The following is a 21,708-nucleotide window of genomic DNA, read 5'->3' on the forward strand; positions in this document are numbered from 1 at the left end:
CGCAGGGGATAGACCGACTCCCTACGCCTGACCAGGAATGTGCAGCTGGAACCAGTGCGGCTGGTTAGGCAAGGACTAGGTCAAGTTACATGATGTGGATGAGGCTGATGAGGACAGCTGTAAAGTGGCTTTGCAAAATATCTCATTTTACGTGTAGTAATGAAGCTAGCTTTCAAAAAAATGAATCAGCTGTCATTTCCAGGAATCCTTTCCTGGCACCGGCAGACAGAGTTAATCACACAGCCATCAGCCTGCCTGGGTGCCGTTCTTGCTGTTTCCCCCACTGCAGTACAGTCCTGGTTAAATTATGGTTCTGTGGCACCAGGCTTCCTGAGCAAGGCAAGCCCCTCCGTGTACTCACATGTGACCTTGGGCAATTCACTGAACGTCTCTAAGCTACAGTTTTCCCCATCTCTAAAATGTAAATGGTAATGGTAACACCTGATAGGGTGCCTGAGCGTGGTAAAGAAATGACGCCTTCAGTAAAGCCCGTCTCAGCGCCGGGCCCACAGCAGTTGCTTTGTCTTCACTCACCATCAGCTCCCTCATCTTTAGTTCTTTATTTAAAAGCCATCTCCGCTGTGAGGCCATCTCCCGCACCTGGTTTAAAGCTATACCCCCCCCCACCCCACGCCGTCCCCCTGTTGAATCAACATTCTCTGTCCCGTTCCGTCCCGTTCCTGAGTTATTTTTTCTCTACAGCACTTATCATTATCCACACGGGACACGTTGTACTGGTTTGTTATGTTTATTGCCTGTCTCTTCTCTAGAACACAAGCTCCAGGAGGCTGTTTCCCAGCGCCCAGATCAGTGTCGGCAATGGACTGGACTCGATAATTACTTACGGAAAGGGAGAAGGGAGTCAAGTCTCTAACTTAAACTATTCCAGGCCCAGCCCCAAATGCCCTGTCTGGGGGACATCTGACTGGGTGGGCACCCGTACCACGGGGCAGGAGCAGGAAGTCAATTGGAAGTCGTAATTTAAGTAGCACATGATGGAGCCCAGCCTTACTGAACTTGATCCCAATGCTGAGGATTTTTTCTAACCCTCATTCACCCTGCCACACTCCTGCTAGCTCAGCTCTCGGGCTCCTGTCACCCAAAGTTGGCCAGAGGACACCCTGCTGAGCCGCAGGGCAAAGCATTCTCTCTGGTCCGCTTCGCCTGCTGGCGGCAGGCTCTTATCCAGACGGTGAGTGAGGGCCGCGTGGGCAGAGGGTTCCGCAGAGCTCGCCTCCGCCGGGCCCCGGCGCCCTCGGGCTCGGGAGGCGGCCCCTCGCCCCGCGCCGCCTCCGCCGCAGGTCGGGAGCGCGCGCCGCCGCCGCACCGCAGCGCGGGGAGCGACCGGCCGGACGGGCGGCTGGAGGCGGCGGCGGCGCTCACGCACCTCGCAGGAGCCGGTAACCGCGGGCGGGACGGGGCGCCCGGGCCGATCGGAGCCTCAGGCTCCTATGGTTGGGCTCGCTAGGGTTTGGGGGTGGGTTTTAGTTTGGGGGGGTTGGAGGATGGGAGCAGGGAGGGAAGACTTGGGGCTGGACTGTGACCCGGGGAAGAGTGAGGACCCCTGGTGAGCACCCCAAGTTTAACGCATTCCTTACAGCGGGTTGATGTGCGCGTCCGGCCCCAGGGCATCCGAAGAGGCTGGAAGCGCGGCACTCGGGGCTGGGGTGGGCTGCCGCATCTCGTTCCCGCTCATGGGGCCGGCCACACCTTCTCCCGCCAGGGAAAACTTTCCTGGCTCCGGCCGGCCTGCCCCGATGCGCCCGGTAACCGAGAGCGCCACTCCCGGCGCGGGGGACCTGCCGGTCCAGGGTCCAGGCAGGACGCACTGCCCCGCAGCCCCCGGGGCCGGGCTCTCGGGAAAAATGCCGGTCTGATGCTTGTTAATGAATTAATGCCCGCAGGTCATTTTACTGATTAGAGGGAAATACCCGTTTCGGTTTTCTCTCGTTTCTGTGTAATTAATGAGGAAGACAAAGAATCGCCTCATTAGAAACTTGTTTGGAGGCTTTGCGGTTTCCGTTGCGGTACAGAAGACATGGACAGTCCCAGATAACACTCTAGATTTAATCCGACGCAAATGAAACCTTTCGTGGTGTTTTGAAAGCAGAGGGAGCAAAGCACTTGGGGGAAGGTGTTCTTGGTACTCCAGGGAAGAGAAGGGACCCCTCATATATAAATTAATTCTCCTGAAAGCCCCAAAGGTAAGTGGTAGTATTTCCAGTTTACATGTGAAGAAAATTGGGTTGAAACAGTAAATAAAATTTCCCAGCTGGATCCCCTAGTTAATAGTGGGGAGGTGGGATCTGGAAACTAGGACTGTGACGCTGTGGCCCTTACGTACATCACATGGGAAGCATCACCAAGAACGCAGGCAGGTAAGGCATGGCCCGGAAAGAATACAGTCCTGGTGCAGGAGAGGCTGCCATGAGCTGGGTGCCCAGCAGCAAAGAGTTTTGTTCTAATCAGGAAGATCCTCCAGTGTTTATGGAAGATGAGGGGATACTGACAGGTGACAGGGGAAGGCAGAGTTGCTTCCAGTCTGTTTCCTTCTTTTCAATATGGAAAGACCAGACCAAACCCCTTTAACAGGTTCTGGAAACTGAATCTGGGCTGGATGGTTCAAAGCCCAAATAACAAGCATCGCAGAGCAGTGAAGTGTTCACAGTCCCTCTGAGCCGGCTTGAGCGGTGGGAGCAGAGCCAGCAGACTTCAAACAAGGAAACACTGAATCCTGGCAACCCTCTAGAACAAATTCTTAAAGAAGCTAGCTCAAGACCACCTAGGAAAGGATTTACAAATTCAATTTATGCCAAACTGACTTCTTTTTCTTTTCTGGCAACCTCCTGGGCTGTAGATTGGGACATGCCATAAACACAGTTTTCAGCTGTGTTATGATATCAGTATAGTAAGTCTCACCAGCATTTTTTAAAGCATGAAATTCAATAGAAGGGAAGAGAAAGCACCAGAGTGCATTGTATGCACAAGGGCAGGTATTGTTTTCTGAATGTGTGTGTGTTGTTCTGCCTTGTTTATCCTATTGCCTCTGCAAGGGTGTGCCTACTTATCCCTGGTTGCCCCCTTTGTTTCTTCCGGAGGAACACCGTCTGCTGACAGTGGGGGCCGTCTTTTACCTTGCAAATACCATCAGCACCTTGTGGAAAATACAGTCCTCCTCCACCCACTTTCTCCAGGCCCCCAGATGTTGAGGTATTTTGGTCAATCAGAATCCATCTCTGAACCCTTTATTTTTGACCTTGTGATGACTTTGGTGTGATCATAACTTGGCTGGATGATTTCTAACCCACAGCTCCCTTTGGTCCTTGTAGCTTGGTGGCTGTGGTTGTTTACATTTCACAAACCAAGGTTCCCAAAGCTGGGGACCTACACATAATTCAGTCACTGGCCCCCTCCCCATGGTGTTCGATGTAAAGTGGGTCCTACTTTTGCAGGAGCATTTCTTGAAATCTCATACTATCCCAAAGGATAAGGCGCAGGAGGATGCACATACCCCAAGGCTCTGTCTCTGTCCCTGCACCTCCCTGGTGTCACTCACCAGGAGAGAGACATAGAGGGGACATTGATCAGAGTTGTGGCAACCATAAATCTGGTTACTCTCTGAGACCCATTTTTGTCTCTGGACAAGAGATCGTTTATAGAATGTTGAGCTCACAGTAGGGTTGAAGGTCTCGTTCTGCATTTACATTCACAGAATCAGTCAAGAAAGTAACGGGTGGGGTAGCCCTGCTAAGCAGCATTTCATGGGAGGGAAGAAACCTGTGATCTCAGTGGCCCACCAGGCCTGCACGAACCATAGTGTGAAGCAGCTGCTCAATAGCCAGTGTGGGTTGCAGTGATAAGAATGGGCCTTTTAAAAAAATAGACATTTGCATGGGGCTTATTATGTGCCAGGCACAGTTCTGAGTGTTTCACAATTTGATCTCAATCCTGTAGCACCTCCATGAAGTAAGGAACTGTCACCATTCCCACTTAACAAATGGCGAGGCTGAGGGACAGAGGGATTAGGTCATTGGTCCAAGATGACAGAGCCAGTAAATAGTAGAGCTGGGATTAGAACCCGGGTGCTTAACCATTGCCCTCTACCTCCAACCTGTGGCATCTGGAGCAAAGGGGCTGGGGTCCACTCTACTCAGGGGCCCATCCTGGGTGGCTCCTTTGCAGAGGACAGAGATCAACTTCAGAGGAGCCAGAGGAAGGTGATCTGGGTCTGAATACCGGGCTGTGTGAGGAGCAGAGAACATTTCACCTGGCAAAAAGGAGCCTTGGCCAATTCTGAGGCCATTCCTCAGACACCTGAGGAAGAAGTAGGTTTATTTCCAGAGGCAGGTTAAGCCGATGCCAGGTGACCTTCTGTCAGGATTGCAGAGAGGATTCCCCACTGGGTGAAGGGGGAGTTGAATTTTATGTCTCAGAACACCCCTTTTAATGCTCAACTTCCTCAATTTTATTAGCTCTACAAGAGTAAAATGAACTTGAAAATAATTGGAAATGAACAATCTAGCCTAAACATTTCTGTGTGTGTATAAAAAAAAATTGGTTACTCAGTCAAAGTTTTGATTGAGGCACCCACTCAAGTTATGTGACTTTGTAAAGGAAAGTGCTAGATGAGCAAGAAGAAATTTCAGTGTAGATATTTGAGAACTTTTCCCAACTCCTGAACTCCACTGGCCTCTTCAAGGATACGGAGATTGAGAGAGGAAGCTTTGTGAAAGGGATTTCTTCAGAGACCTCCAGTAGTCACTTCCTTCATCCCAAACTTGGTGTGGGGGCGATGTCACGGGACCACTAGTTGAGCTGGACATACATTTGGGGCTCACGTGGTGGCCCAGGTAGCAGGCTCACCCGCCTTCCCAGAGTTTGTCAGGCAAAGGATGCCTGAGGATTTCCTAAGGACTTGGTGGGACCTTGTGGAAAAGATAACTGGCCTGGGGCCACTCCAAGTTCAGCCCAGGAGTGAGGGCACCCCAGCAGGTAGTGTCCAGAAGTTTAGAGGCTAAGATAGGAGTGAGCAGTCAGTTGAAGGAAAATGAATACCACTCAAGCACCCATAAACAGAGGGTGTGAAGACAGTTCAGTCTTTGATCTTGGAGGGGATGAGTTGCTGCCCAGCAGTTGTGCATAAGGTAGAGAAAGAAAAGGGGTCCACCGTCCCTCAGTCCCTACAGGGGACGAGCATGCAAGCAATCTGGCATAGGCAGGAGATTTAATGTTATAACCAGGTTGGAGGGGTTTTTTTTTTCTTTAATTTCCCAGACTGCACATTTTCATTCTTTTGGGACTTGGAAGTAGTTGCATGAGCAGAAAAGTCATGTTATTCCACCCAAGCATTCATCTGAGGGCAGGAAGGATGAATCCACTGAATGCATTTTAAGGGGCAGCAGGAAAAAAAACATAAAATTGACAGGTGATCAGGTCCCACATTTGTACCAGCTCAGAGTGTGCGTTCTCTACGCTTCAGGGGAAATGGTAAAGAGTTGCAGTCTGGACTTGACGTGACGTGTCCTTCCAGACAAAAGAAGACTTCGAGGTAGGAGAATTTAGAAAAGGGAAGAAAGTGTTTACTTGCCAAGAGTGCAACAGAATCGGGCTTCAGCAGACTGGCTTGTCAAATAAAAACGCAATGAAGACATGAAGGAAAATACTCCATAAGTTACCAGAGTTCTCAAATGCATGTCTGTCTGCTGTTTCGGTTAAAAACGATTTTCTTGCATGATGATCCCATTCCCCAAAGTCATGACTTATCTTCAGACGTCCCTAGGGCAAACACTCAGGGAAAGAATTTTTTTTAGGGAGTCCAGGTTTATTGGATGCATTCCAAGTTTTATTATTTTGGAGACCAACTTCCAGACAGGATGGTCATGTTATTTTTGGCTTATTTTAGGGTACAGAGTGATTTTTCTGTCTTGACTAAGTATATGAAGTGTTTAGTCCTATCAGAAAGAAAGCCAAGTATGCATATGATGCTTCTTCTTTGCCAACGGGAATCTTCAGTCCATTGCAGTGTTGCGAAGATGTGAAGAAGCAGAAGTTGAGACTTTGTGAGATACTAAATTGATGGATGTTCTTTAAAAGTCTCGGTTTAATTGTTATCTGTGTCTGTTCTACCAAGATCTGTATAATGTCCCCCTGACTAGAGAACACTGGTACATTTCATAAAATTTCAAGTGAAACTTATTTATAAGCTTCAAATAATTATCCTCCCTAAAGGTGCATTTGTTTTCTTCCTGCGTGTACTTGGTAACAGCAGAAACGATTAAAGGCAAAGGCCGGCAGCTGAGGGAGCTACTTCTTTACGGGTTGGCTCCGAATTTGCCTGGTTGATCAAGAAAAAAAGAATAATTAGGAGATGACTAAAAGATATGTGGTTAGAAACATATAACACCTGTCTTTCTACCAACCTTTGTGTAGGTTTTCCCAGAAAATATAATTCTGTCTTCTGTTAAAAAAAAAAAAAAAGGAAAAAAACAAATTTAAGATGATGTTCTGAAAATCTGGAAACTACTAGAAATTATACCATGTCAACTTACATATATGCCTACAAGAGCTTCTTTTAAATTTCCACTAAATTATCTCAATAGGTGAGGAGAGTTAACACATTTTTCTGGAAGTGTGAGGTCAAGGCCAAGGCGCCAGAAGCAAGTATTTGTTTATCTTGAACTTTCATTGATATTTGCAGTTTACTTTGTAACATATCTGTACTTTTTAATGTAAAAATGTCCTCCAAGGTTTCTCTTAAAATTGATGCTCCAGGAGGTTGAACCAGGTGTGCTCCAAGAGTTGGGGCTATTTGGCATCCTCAGTTCTAGGCAAGTGGGTTGGGGGCGGGGTTGAGGGGGTTGCCCCAGGCTCTACAAGGCCCTCTTTGGCTCACTTCTGGCCCCGCCCCTTTCTGCAAGTCCAGGAGGCCCTAGGGTGGCTGCAGCCGGACTGCCTTTGCTCGACCAAGCCCTGGTTTGCTTATAATCAGGGACTGCACTCCGGTGGCAGTGGGTGGGGTAGGTGGAGAAACTAGAAAAGACATACAGCTGGTTTAAGAATCCCAGACCTAGGAGGTTAAGATGATCATTCCTGCTTCTCTGTCTTGAGCTCTTAAACCACCACTTAACTTTAAATTGCCTTTTCTGTGGAACAGAGATGGAAATACCCTCTCCTCTCTTGCTTGTTTGTCATAAGAATGATCCAGCTCCGGGCTGTAAAGAACAGTGTGTGTTGCTTGGAGACAGAAACCCTCGGTGATAAATACAAAGTAGGCTTGTTTGCCAAATCATCCTCAAAGTGACTTAAGGGATGGCCAGTCTCACCCTCCTCAGTCTTATTGTGCCCAGTGTTTCAAACACTCCACTAATTAAAATGGACAGGACGGTGGTTTCCCTGGTACCATTAAAATGGTAGTTCACCTGACGGTGATGCTTGGTGATAGCATCTGTATAAATCTGAAGGAGGGTTCAGTGTGATGCAAAGGCTGATCCTTATATATACTCTCTCGTTATTAAAATGAGAGATTTAAGTAATCCCCATGACAAGATCTGGGAGAAGGGAGAGAGTCCTTGGGGGCTGAGACAGTTGACAGAACTCCGTGGAGCCCTGCCCTCAAAGGTAGGCGGGATCTGTAGAGAGGGAGGTGGCAGCCCCACCTGGCAGGCGGGACAGTGTGGGCAGAGACTCAGAGGACCATCCATGTGGGTCCTCCGACCCCAAGCCCCTCTGCCATTATGAGCCCTTCCTTTTTTAATGACTGTGTTGCACCTGTTGTCTGTTGGTGTTATCAGGCTTCTGTGATGCTGCTTAACTTGTGTGTGTGTGTGTGTGTGTGTGTGTGTGTGTGTGTGTGTGTGTGTTTGGGAGGGTGAAATTCAACAAGGGAGACCATGGTTCTAAATACAAGCCTGAATTCTCTGAATTCCTTGGGGGTACAGGCCTTGACTTTTCAACCTCCACTAAATCTTCAAAGCCATAGTGTTTAGAATATCCTTATTGGGCTGCATTGACTCATGCTAATTTTAGCATGTTCAAAGCTAGTGTTCTTTCTGCTTGCAAGTCATGTTGATGACAATGTGATAAATGTGTCGGCTGAAGATGGCATATAGTGGGGTAGATTAATAGCATTTGCTTTTCTTTCCAAAAGTGTATTTGTTATTTAGTGGCAGTAGGAGTGATGGGTATAAAGTAAGTTACTGTTAATGGCCTTTCTAGGACAGTTTACCTAATGAACTCATCAAAATGAACGTCAGTTTGACAAAATTTAATTTCAGCAGCTCTATTTGTTTGCTAGGACTGCCATAACAAAATACCTGAATCTGAGTAGCTCCAATCACAAAGATTTATTTTCTCATAGCTCTGGAGACTCAAGTCCAAGCTCAAGGTGTCAGCAGGGTTGGTTCCTCTGAGGATCATAAGGGAAGGATCTGTTCCAGGCATCTCTCTTTGGCTTGTAGATGACCATCTTTTGTGGCTTCTTCACATGAACTTTATTTTATTTATTTATTTTTTTATTGAAGTAGAGTCAATTACAATGTGTCAATTTCTGGTGTACAGCACAATGTCCCAGTCATGCATATACATACATATATTCATTTTCATGTACTTTTTCATTAAATGTTATTACAAGATATTGAATATAGTTCCCTGTGCTATACAGAAGAAATTTGTTTTTTATCAAGTTTTATATATAGTGGTTAACATTTGCGAATCTCAAACACCCCAATTTTTCCCTTCCTACCCCATTTCTCCAGTAACCATGATTGTTTACTATGTCTTCGAGTCTGTTTCTGTTTTGTAGATGAGTTCATTGGTGTCTTCTTTTTTCTTTCTTTCATTTTTTTTAGATTCCACATATGAGTGATATTGCATGGTATTTTTCTTTCTCTTTCTGGCTTACTTCACTTAGAATGATAATCTCCAGGTCCATCCATGTTACTGCAAATGGCATTTTGTTCTTTTTTAAAAAATCATTGAGTAATATTCCATTATATAAACATACCACAACTTCTTTATCCAGTCATCTGCTGATAGACATTTAGGCTGTTTCCATGTCTTGGCTATTGTAAATAGTGCTGCTATGAATATTGGGGTGTATATATCTTTTTGAATTAGAATTCCCTCTGGATATGTGCCCAAGAGTGGGGTTGCTAGATCATATGGTAAGTCTGTTTTTAGTGTTTTGAGGACTCTCCAAACTGTTTTCCATAGTGGCTGCACCAAACTACATTCCCACCAGCAGTGTAGGAGGGTTCCCTTTTCTCCACAGCCTCTCCAACATTTATTGGTTGTGGACTTTTGAATGATGGCCATTCTGACTTGTGTGAGGTGATACCTAATTGTAGTTTTGATTTGCATTTCTTTGATAATTAATGACATTGAGCATTTTTTCATGTGCCTATTGGCCATTTGTATGTCTTCATTGGAGAATTGCTTTTTTAAGTCTTCTGCCCATTTTTGGATTAGGTTGTTTGCTTTTTGTTATTAAGTTGTATGAGCTGCAAATGTTTTCTCCCATTCTGTAGGATGTCATTTTGTTTTGCTTATGGTTTCCTTTGCTGTGCAGAAGCTTATAAGTTTAATTAGGTCCCATTTGTTTATTGTTGCTTTTATTTCTATTGGCTAGGTAGACTGCCCTAGGAAAACATTGTTAAGATTTATGTCAGAGAATGTTTTGCTTGTGTTTTCTTCTGGGAGTTTTATAGTGTCTTGTCTTGCATTTTATACGTCTTTAAGCCATTTTGGATGTATTTTTGTGTGTGGAGTGAGAGAGTGCTCTAACTTCATTGACTTACATGCTGCTGTCCAGTTTTCCCAACACCACTTGCTGAAGAGACTGTCTTTTCCCCACTGTATATTCTTGCCTCCTCTTTTGAAGATTAATTGACCAAAAGTTTGTGGGTTTATTTCTGGATTCTCTATTCTATTCCATTGATCCATATGTCTGTTTTTGTACCAATACCATGCTGTTTTGATTACTGTAGCTCTGTAGTATTGTCTGAAGTCTGGGAGAGTTATTCCTCCAGCTTCATTCTTTTTCTTCAGTACTGCTTTGGTAATTCTGGGTCTTTTGTAATTCTATATAAATTTTAGGATTATTTGTTCTAGTTCTGTGAAAAATGTCATGGGTAACTTGATAGAGATTGCATTAAATCTGTAGATTGCCTTGGGCTGTATTGGCCTTTTCACATGGTTGTCCCTGTGTGCATGTGTGCTCCTGTTGTCTCTCCATGTGTCCTTATCATCTCTTCTTATAAGAATACCAGTCAGATTTCATTAGAGCCCACCCTGACAGTCTCATTTTAACTTAATCACCTCTTTGAAGACCTTGTCTCCAAAAATAGTCACATTCAAAGGTACTGGAAGTTAAGACTTCAGTATACAACTCAGCCCATAACAACACCTTCTCCATATTGCACTATACACACACATGAGTTTTACAAACAGACACACATCATTGAGTTTGTGATACAAGTGGAAAGGAGCTTGGTATTTTGTTACATTCTAGAGTAATGGATCTGGAAGGGAATTTCACCACATCCCTCTCAGTCCTTTTCCTTTGCTTTCAGAGAGAGTGAATATTTCAGCCATTCCGGGTAACTACCATGTGGACGCAGTGGACAGAGGCAACGTAGTTCCAACCTGCAGGGCAATACCTGCTCGCTATGAAATACTGATGCTAGACAGCCGCCTCTCTTCTCTTGCAGAGGACTGACTATTTTTGTTGTGAGATTCTCCCCTGCCTGGAGAGTGCTTAAACATTTTTGTCTGGGGAAAGATCATTGTTAATGGTCATCGTTTTTAAAAAATTTTCTTACTCAGCAAAATAACGTCAACATCCCTACTTTCCAGGTCCATGAAATCCAACTGGCCTCCATGAAACATTTCTCAGACACTGGAGCCAGCTTTCTGAGATTAAGTTGCTTCCTTTTTGTCATTGGGAAGCAACTGACTTTAAATGTAATGCATGAGGAGACCCTGGCAGCTTTGGAATGATAACTGGTAATAGACTTATGCTGGAGTGAGGTGGGCTAATGACCAGGGCCACAGGAAGGGGAAACAATTCTGTTGTTTGGGCCAAAAGACTTAGGGGTTGGGAAGCAGTCTGTATTTCCAGGACTAGTTAGAGTGACAGGACCATGGCTGGCACAGCTGTCCCAGCTTCTCGCTGGCATGGGGACGTGTGATTCCCCACAGCCTGGGCAGAGTACTCCTGCTGTGTGGCAAGGAAGTGCCACAAGGGCTCTTGAACAGAGCCACGCTGGATCCTGGAAGGCTGGCCGTGGAGGAAGGACCCACATGGGGAGGGTGCCAGGATGTCCCAGCACCATCTTTTGTCCCCTGGGTTTGTGGTCTTTTACTTTGGGGAGCTCTCAATTACCCTGCCCCCACCCTACATGGGTCAGGAAGTGCTGATTTTTATTATTATTATTTTCTGATTTTAAAAATTATACTTTTTGGGGTCAAATATATATAACATGAAATTTACCATTTTTCAGTGTCCAACTTAGTGTTTTGGAGTCATGTTAGCACAAATAATCTAGGCATTATTTATAAATTTTATTATTTTCATTGTTCATTTTAATTTTCTCTGTATCATAGTTTTAACATTTGCTTTTATTTACACCCAATAGAAAATTATAGGAAATGTACCAGATAGCAAGTACCAGCATTAGGTAGATTCATACTGTTGTGCAACCATCACCACCATCCACTTCTCAAAGTTTTTCATCTTCCCAAACTGAAACTCCCTATCCATTAAACAATAACTCTCCATCCCCCCCTTTCCCAGCCCTTGGCAACTACTGTTCTACTTTTTGTATGTATGAATTTGACTGTTCTAGGTGCCTCAATAGGTGGAATCATGCAATATTCGTCCTTGTGTTTATTTCACTTAGCATAATGTTGTGACCATTCATCCATGTTGCGGCATATGTCAACATTCCCTTTTTTAAGGCTGAGTAATATTCCATTGCATGTACATACTACATTTTGTTTATCCATTTGTCCACCAATGTACATTTGGGTTGCTTCCTCCTTTTGACTATTGTGAATCATGCGTCTATGGACATTTATGTACAAATATCTTTTGGGGCCCCTGCTTTCAGTTCTTTTGAGTATATGCCAGAGGCGGAACTGCTGGGTCGTAAGGTATGCCATATTTCAGTTTTTGAGGAACCACTGTACTGTATTTCATGTGCCATTTTATATTCCTACCAGCAACACACAAAGGTTCCAATTTCTCTGCATCCTTGCTAATACTTGTTTTCTGTTTTTGTTGTTGTATTTGTAATAACCATTCTAATGGATGTGAAATGGTATTTCGTTACAAAGCACTGAGTTTTGATAGCTGGTTCTTTGCCTTGACTCTAGTACTTTTAACCATACTTTTATGGAAGGCTCAGCTGTAGAGCTAAAATAAATGGACAGCAATAGGAACCCAGAAAACCGAACTGTAACAAACTGGTCAAGTTGGGATTCTACTGGTGTCCTCAACAGACCTAGAATTTTTTGAAGTCCAGACCAAGAAAAGCAAGGTCCAGAAGAGGCAGGAGTTAACCTTATGATATTTCTGTGATGGGGACCCCAATCCCACTGTGGGTGAGTGTGGCCTCACTTTGTGGCTGCAACAGGACATCTGGGTTGGGATGCAAGACAGACAAAAGGATATCCTGACACGTGTGTAGGAGGTTCTGTTATATTACCTGACTCCTTTGCCCTGATTCCACATTCATCAGCTAATTTTCTCATCTGCTGTTTTGTTTCCCAGACCGTAGAAAACATGTGCTCTGGTCTGCTTGATTATTTTATCTTTATCATAATTCAACAAATTGATGCTCTGGTTATAAATCATTCTCCTATGCTTGGTCAGCGTGACTCAGTTCGGAGGACTGTGAAAACCCAGCTTCCTCCATCTGCAGAGCTGAGGGCAGTGTGCCTGCCGCCCCCACACGTATCTCAGAGCTGCGCCTCGGCACTTCTCAAGGAAGTCCTTCCTGATGGAGGCTTTACAGCGCCTTTCTGGGGTGTTTTTCCCCTGCATGGCCATGATGTGCTTCCCGCTGTCCAGCTGAAGTCTCTGTTAGAATGGGAGAACTCTGCTCTCGGCTCAGGATTGAGAAAGAGAGTGAAAGATAATCTTGTGGCTTGTCCACATCAGGAGAAACTGACTCAACAAGTATTTATCGCATGTCTGCTATGAGCCAGGTTTTGGGTGGGTTGCTGGAAGTAAGACAGTGTGAGCGAGGGGGGAGGGCCCTGCCCTGATGGAATAGAGATCAAAGGAAAGAGAATGTCACTGGAGGGTTGGTTCGTGCAGTCCTGGCATAGCCTGTGTGTACTGTGGTGTATTTCAGAGATCTGTCACCATTTCCAAAGACCTCTCTGAAGAGCTCAAGGACAGCCATTGTGTACCATGTATGTAATAAGCATGTGCTGGGCTGAAGCAGGGAGTACCACAGAGCCAGGAGGTGCTACCTTTAGAAAGTACCTTCTTGCCTGTTTACGACTATGTAGGTGCCCAGGACATAACTGAAGGAGGTGGATTTAGGAGTCCTGACCCCTTGTCTTCTTTGAGGTACCAGCTGATGGAGGAAGGGTGCCCACTCATTAATTCAGTTTCCCTCCATTTCAGGTGTTGGCTGCATGCCCAGCTGCACACAATATTAAGTCCCATCTCTGCATTTGGAAGTTACTCTTCCATTGGCATTGATTCTGATTTTAAGGCAGGAAATCCTCAGGCTTGCAAACACTTTCTGTTCCATGTTTTGTCCCTGGATATAAGTTGCTGGTGTGCAGTAGAGAAGTAGAGAGAGACAGGAAACGGATGCATCGAGAACTTCTCTGCCAGCTGTCAGTCAGTTACCACATTTTTGAGGTCTGCTGGGTAACTGAAAATGCCCAAGAGTGGCAGAAACCTTGGGAGTGTAAAGAAATTTGGGAAGTTTGTCCATTTGAGAAGGGAAGAGGAACCCAGCGTGTGTGTGTGTGTGTGTGTGTATAATATCTCTAACCTGAATTGAGTGGCCAGAGTCTCAGACTTCAAAAGTAAGATGTTTACTCAAGTCCAAAGATAATAGGAAGAGGACTGAAGTCTACTGTCCCGGAAACATGGCCTCTTTAATTGAAGGAAGTTAAAATCCACACTCTGTGAAGGAAGTTGCTGACTTAAGATGAATTCATAGAAAAGTCATCTGCAAACTTGAGAATTAAAGTGCCAAGTGCAAGGAGAAGGTGGTGGTTCACATGGTACCTACAATAAAGAGGAGTAAACGGGAAGAAGACCGTGTCAGCGTTTGATAAGCGCCGACCTGGGAGGGGCCCGGGGAGGCTCTGATGTCAGAGGGTCCAGCACGATTCCTTGTGGGGATGTGGTGCCTTTTAGAGATGCTTTAGGAATATGCAGCTGGCTCTGCTCTTCTGGTGGGCCTGACTCAGAACCTTGCAGACTCTCATTTGATCTCTGCGTGGTTCTCCCCATTTAGATGCAGGTAAGTTGGGTACGCCGTCAGTTCTGACTTGGGTGCCTGGTCACACTTCCGTGCAAGGAAGGAATTAAGCTTCTAAAGCTGTGATTCTGACGTTCTGATCTTTGGCTCCTCAGTGAGCAGAATGCAGCCTGGGTAGACTTTACCTATGGTTTCTCAGATGCCTTTGCTGGGAGAGAGTAACAGTGATGGGTCAAGAGGGTGACTTCTCTCTTGTGATGGAGATAGTTGTTCCTAGGGATAGAAGGAAGAAAGAGATAAGAACAAGTAACTGATGAGACCTTCGTGGCCAAGGTCAGAGCAGGGGTTGGCATCCTGGGCGGCGTGCCCATGTTGGGGATTTGGGAATTGAAGAGGAAGAAGCTAGAATGGCTATGACTCTGACTGGGAATTTTGGTCTCAAATATAAACAGGTCATTAGGTCTTTCTAGTGGGTCTTTGGATCTGTGCCATTGGCAGGCAGCTGCGTGGAGTGTCTTCCTGGCTGTGCTGTCAGGTGTGTGTGTGTGCGCGCATGTGCACATGTGTGCCCTTGTTTTTTAGGATTTATAGGCATCTTTTGAATCTCTCTTTAATATGCTAGTCCCATGCCTAAGTTGGTGGTCACCTGGAAAACTCATCTACTGATGTTTACCCCTTAACATGGAAATAAAGGTCCAGTTCCAAGGAAACAGCTCCCCTGGCACGTGTCCCCATCATGACCCACCAAGGATATTGATGAAGAGTTTATTCACTCCATGAGAGGTTCCATGTCCATGTACATCTTCCATATTCAGGAGGTGGAGAGAATTGCTTGACCTGTCTTTAAGAAGGCAGGAGAAGTCCACAAATGATAAATGCTGAAGAGAGTGTGGAGAAAAGGGAACCCGCCTACACTGTTGGTAGGAATGTAGTTTGGTGCAGCCACTGTGGAAAACAGTATGGAGGTTCCTCAAAAGACTAAAAATAGAGTTACCATATGATCCAGCAGTCCCACCCCTGGGCATATATCCAGAGGGAGCCTTAATTCAAAAGGATACCTGTGCCCCAATGTTCACAGCAGCACTATTTATAATAGCCAAGACATGGAAACAACTTAAATGTCCATCAAAATATGACTGGATAAAGAAGCTTTGGTGTATTTACATAATGGAATACTACTTAGCCATGAAAATAATAAAATAATGCCATTTGCACAAACGTGGGTGGACCTGGAGAATGTCATTCTAAGTGAAGTAAGCCAGAAAGAGAAAGAAAAATACATATGATGTCACTTGTATGTGGAATCTAAAAAAAAAAAAAAAAAAGAAAAGACAAACGAACTTATTTGCCAAACAGAAACAGACTCTCAGACATAGAGAACAAACTTGTGGTTACCAGGGGGAAGGTGGGTGGGAAGGGATAAATTGGGAGTTAGAGATTTGCAGATACTAACTGATACAGACTAGATAAACAACAAGTTCATACTGTATAACACAGGGAACTATATTCGATATCTTGTGGTAACTTATGGTGAAAAAGAATTTGAAAAGGAATATATGTGTGTTCATGTATGACTGAAGCACTGTGCTGTACACCAGAAATTGACACAACATTGTAAACTGACTTACGTCAATAAAAAATGTATATACTAAGAAAAAAAAAAAAAAGGCAAGAGAATGCCCAGGAGTGGTGTGGGAACCTGGGTTGGAGGAGGAAAGACTGGATAATCGGAAGGAGGGATCAAAGTGTTGGGGTGGGGGCGGGAGAAGGGGGATGTCTAGGCCGCCATGCCCGGTGTCTGGGGCCTTGCTCATCTGCAGCCTGTGCTTGCTTTGAGATCGTCCCTCCTTCTCCCATCCCCGTAAATTGGCCTAAATGACCCTGTGCACAGCTGGGAAAGGTCAGCTTCCTTTTCATGTGGGGCTCTGAGACACAGTCGTATCTTTCATTATTGACGTTGGCAAGAGGGCTTTCGGTTGCTCAGAAGAGCAGTGAGTCTCTCTGGGCAGCTCCAGAAAGCTTGTTTAGGATATGTTTCCCCTGCAAGAAGTTGTTTTTAATGATGCTAATATTATGAAGAAAACCGGCAGAGAATCTCAGGAGCAGGTGCCGGAGAGGGGCCGGGGGCGCAGAAGGCAGCTGCTGGTTGAGCCCTGCTTTTCCTGTTTTCCTGTTTGCTGTGTTCTGAGAGCAGCTGTGTGATTCCTGCACCCCTGTGAGTCAGCCCGGGTGCGCGACCGCCTCTCCCTCCCCGTGTGCCAAGGCCCAGCCAGTCCTCACTGCAGTGAGAGTATCAGACTCGGGGGCTGCTACCCAGACCTACTGGAAGTTTCCAGATGGTGAAACAGTGCCAGCTTAAGTGTTGGCAAAGCTCAGAAAGGCTACCCTGGGCTTTGATAATGGACGTTACACAAAATGCTGCGTTCTGCGTGTTGTCTTTGTGCATGTGATGGCCCAAGGTGGTTTATTTGAGACTTGGATGAAAAAAATACTGCCTGATGGACTTCCTTGAGGGTGTGATGTGAAAAGGGAAGCTGGAGGTTCTGTCCTCTAAACCCATCTTTGGGATTCAGGAACCGAGAGGAACCAGCCAGTGAAAACACAAGCTGCTCCTTTTATCTGAAGGTTACCACTGTGGCGGCTGCTCGCGAGGGGGCAGGGTATGGGGGCTGGCATATCCCATTCTGCTTCCCCGGGGAACCTCTTGTCTCCAGGCATTTGCCAGGCATTGCTCCTCGTAAAGGACAGCCTTCCCACCTCAGGACCTTTGCACGTGTGACTCTCATTACCCTTTGGTCTCTAGCCATCCTTTAATAGTTCATTTAGATGAACAGGAAGGATGTAAGGGAGAAAAAAAAAAAAGAAGGAATGGAAAAACTCTTTCCCTGTGGTAGCTAAATGGTGGATGCTTCCTGATACCTGACACTGTTACAGATATTTTACTTGCTAGCTCCCGGCTGGCCCTGTGAAGGTGGTGTTGGTGCTTCTTTCTGAGCCCACAGAATAGCAGGAAAACACACTGGTCTCATAAGCCTGGGCAGCCACAGATGAGGGGCCACTGAGCTCAGATGTGGAGAAGAGCACAGCCAAGGGGCGTGATGCTTAGATCATGGGAAACACTCTCCCATCTTTATTTTCTTCATTGTCTTATGTACTTTTTGCTATTTTTCTGTTTTCTATTTGGACGTGAAATAAAGCCCAGGGCCTCCTTCTGTTCTGTTTATTACATTATCTGTAATGCTGATTTCCAATAAAAATGATATGATCAAGCCAGGCTTCATCTTATTTTCCTCAGAAAGAGAGAGACAGAGATTATTACCTTATTTTTGACTTGATGAAACATCACGAATCCCATGACATACATATTTCTTGTTACAACTTTTCCACCATCGAAATGAACGCCTTTTGACTTATTCTTTATTATACTAGTTTTATTCATTTGTCTAGACCACATAGATCAATTAAGCACGTGGTGAATTTGAAAGGAATGAGCTCACAGGAGAGTTGGTATTGTCTGAAGAACAGATCGAGGCTTTTCTATCCCAGACCAGCATTTCTTAGCTTATTCTCACAGTGTTGGCTGCTCTTGATTGATCTTAACCTGCGTGCTGGCTGCACATGTTTCATGCAACATCACGTTTAATCTTTACTGCAACTCCATGAAGTGAGAACTGTTATCACCTTTATTCTCCTGATGGGAAAAACCGAAGCTCAGATCATTTTTTTCCCATGGCTCTAGAGGAGGGGGTTGGCAAATGTTTCCTATAAAATACCAGAAAGTAAATATTTTTGGGTTTTGGGGGTGGCACTCACTCTGTACCGACTGCTCAGCCCTGCCCTTGCAGCACTAGAGAGGCACAAAAAACACAAAAGCAAACAAGGGTAGCTGTGCTCCAAGGAAACCTTATTTATGGACTCTGGTATTTGAATTTCATACAATTCTCTCAGGTCACGGACTGTTATCATTCTTTTGATTTTTTTTTCCCCAACCATGAAAGAATGGAAAAACATTCTGCACTTGCAGGCTGTACAAAAACAGATGGTGGGCTGGATGTGCCGACCCCAGTGCGGACGATGAGAGGATGCAGGGAAGGAGGGAGAGGTTAGGCTGAAGTGATGGGAAGAGTACTCCTGCAGGGGGGAACGGTATGTGTGCAGGTTGCAGGGAGCAAGACATGTCTGAGGAGCTGCAGGAAATCCAAGTACAGCTTGATAGGCTATGAGGTGAGACAAGAGGAGATGGCAGAGCCTAAGGCATAACTTCGCAGGACATTTTAAGGATTTTGGACTTTGTCCTCAGAGCAATCGAAAGCTATTTTAAAGTATTAAGGAAAGGAAAGACAAGGGCAGTTTGTTTTTTTAAAACATTGTTGGCTGATGTGTAGAGAATGGATTGCAACAGGTCAGTAAGAGTAGAAGAAAAAAATACAGAACAAAAGCCAAACAACAGGAGGCTCGAGAAGTGGTCCAGGTGGGTGATGTTTTGATGTCTGTCAGTGACTAGCCAGAACCACTTCCTGATGACAACTTCAGGAGGTTGGGATGATCAGTTTTGCAGATGAGGAAAATATGTCGGAGAGAGATGAAGTGTCTTGCTGGCAACAATTGGAGGCAGAGCAAAGAGGAAGACCTTTGTGTTCTGGCTTCAAATCCAGTGCCTTTTTTTCTATGTTGAGTGATGTTCTTAATATTCTCAAATGAAAGTTATGTTTCATCCTAATCTGCCATTTCTCTCTGGACCTCACAGCTGAAGAGCTACCCCTCTCCCTCACGCGATGCGTTTCTTCCCGAGAGAGTGCATATAAATGAGGACAGTGTTTCTTGGGTTGAGTTGTTAATTTTCATTTCCCGAGGTAATTTATTTCATTGTCGAGGGAGGTTAAACTCTTGTTCAAATCATAGAAATGCCAAAGAAGGGACTGTGGTAATAGTCTTATGTTACCTTTGTGCTGGTGTTAGAAAGGGAACTGAATACTTAAAGGTCAGCTCTTCTTGGAGTTTGTGAAGCTTCCTTTCCCAAACGAGAATTGGATACATTCTCTTCTACATTCGGAGGAGTGACTCATCTGACTGGGGGCTCAGAATCACCCTCTAATTCTGACACTGACATGCCTCTCTGGCTCAGAGCAATCATCTTTTGAGCAATATGATGCCAAGGGGTTGGAGTCTGGTTCCCTGGAGTTCAGGACTAGGCCTGGGGAGGAAAGGAAGAGGGAAAGGTAAGACTCATTGCCTGGGCAGCAGGGTGGTGGGGATTTTGCCTCAGTTTCTCTGGGGGTTGTGCCTAGAGGCAGTGGTGAGTGGTACTTGATCCATGGTGGGTAGGGGCAGGGGAGTTTCAGAAACTTCTTGGTGGGGGTGGAACCCAGTGATTATACTGCTCAGGGAATCTTCATTTTGGCTGGTACTTCATCCAGATTTTCCCTTATGTTACTGTTATTTGTCACTTTGTATTCTTTCCCCATTGTTAGGGAAGGTCTGTGGGGTCCTGGTCTGTGTCTCTAGCGCCTATTCCTGTCCCACAACGTGCAGTGCCTCACACGCAGCAGGTGCTCAGGACTGAATACTGGCTTGGTGGACTTGCCACCTCTAGCGTCCGTGCTGCACAGTGCAATCTCTTCTCTTAAAGAAGTCGGCATTTTTTAACCTAAAATCATCTCACGCAAGGCATTGGGACATCCTGAAGATAGGACAAATTTCAGGAGTTAGCAGTCGCCAACATTGGGATTTGCACCGAGGATCTTCTCCAGTTATGTCACGTTTATGGTCCGCTCATCTTTTCCCCACCCCGTTTCCCCACACTTAGGCCTTGGGTCTTAATTGGTGCTGGGTAGGTGCTTAATCGACATCACCTGAGCGACTTCTCTTCTGACCCTGACTTTATTTATTCTCCGTAGCTCTTTACATACTAATGCAGGGACAGGTGGTGAGGCTGACGGTGTGAGCTCAGAGATGTTGACACGCTCCCTGCTTCCTTCCTTCTTTCATCAGTTATTGAAGGTTGTTTGTGTGCTGGGCGCCGGGTTAAGTTCAGCGGGACAACCACCAAAGAAGACATCGTGTCTGGCTGCAGAGGCGTGCCAGGCTAGTGGAGAGGGGAAAGGAAATGATGGCCATTTGGGCTGAGGCGGGGGCAGCCAGGGAAGGCCTCCCCCTGACCTGGTGGCTTGGACCTCCTTCTCCTGCTGATCTCTTGAACATGGTGCTCAAGAGTGGTGGGAGCACCTGCTGTGGGTGAGCACACAGACCCGACTCTTGCCTTTCCCCACGTGTGCAGGTGGAGATGTCTGCGCAGAGGCTGATCTCTAACAGAACGTCCCAGCAATCTGCATCTAATTCTGATTACACCTGGGAATATGAGTATTATGAGATTGGACCAGTTTCCTTTGAAGGACTCAAGGCTCACAAATGTAAGTCTTATGCAGTTCTCCATTGTAAGTATGTGTTTGCCTTAACCTATGAAATCCCCAGTGGTTTTTGTTCCCAAACTTGCTATCTTTTTATAGAAATCTGTCCTCTACCCCTCAGACGCTCAGAAAACACTCCCTCCAAGTGTAGGGTCTTTGCTCAAGGATATAACATGAGTGACAAAGAACTTGAAATATTCCCTTCATTGGGGAACATGGGTTGAAGTTACTTTCAAACTGAGGTTAAAACCAGTATTAATGATTCCAGCTCTCCAAAACTGTGGGGACATTGGGACTATCAAAATAGAATCTGGAACTCTTATTTGAAGAACCTTCTTTTGTAACAGTCCACGGCATCCTTTCCACCCCGCTGGTTTTCCAGGGCTGTGCAGACAAGTCTGCTTGGGTGTGTTATTAGGAGCAGACCAGAATAGCCTGCGATTATTCCCAGCTCCGTGTTATAGGCATGAATTGTGCTTCATGTTATTGGAGTGATTAATGATCCAGCACAGAGAAAGGAAATATAATTCTATGAAAGGTGACTGGCCAACTCTAGTCATGGCTGCACGCTGACTGGCTGCCATGAGGCAGTTCCCTTAAGTAGAGTTGATGTAACAAGCAGGAACTGCTGTCCACTTCCCGGTCCTGTCCCGGTGACCCCATCGACGTTCGAGAGATGTTTGGTTCTCTCAGAATGAGTAACTGCAGCACCATAAAAGTGGTAGGTTCTTAACTGGCTCGGATTCATGGGGCACATGAGGAAATAGAAGAGAGATTAGAACTGGAGACGCAAATGTGGCCAAGAAATTGGTTTCACGCTGTTAGTGTTTCCTGGCCGCTGCCACTCAGGGCTG

The 21,708-nt window shown here is 45.5% G+C and overlaps 1 protein-coding gene across 3 annotated transcripts in view; it reads left to right on the forward strand.

The window, feature by feature from the left end:
• Positions 1-748: 748 nt before the first annotated feature.
• The window catches only part of MRAP2 (melanocortin 2 receptor accessory protein 2), a 43,117-nt gene continuing 22,157 nt past the window's right edge, over positions 749-21,708 (forward strand). The window contains exons 1-2 of one of the 3 annotated variants that reach the window (XM_014551308.2): positions 749-1,192; positions 20,725-20,857. In XM_014551308.2, the coding sequence (XP_014406794.1) occupies positions 20,731-20,857 (127 nt within the window). In that variant the 5' untranslated portion in view covers positions 749-1,192; positions 20,725-20,730. The other 2 variants (XM_032484543.1, XM_032484544.1) reach the window with 2 other exon arrangements.

Source organism: Camelus ferus, chromosome 8 (genome assembly GCF_009834535.1).
Source record: "Camelus ferus isolate YT-003-E chromosome 8, BCGSAC_Cfer_1.0, whole genome shotgun sequence".
NCBI classification, from domain to species: domain Eukaryota; kingdom Metazoa; phylum Chordata; class Mammalia; order Artiodactyla; family Camelidae; genus Camelus; species Camelus ferus.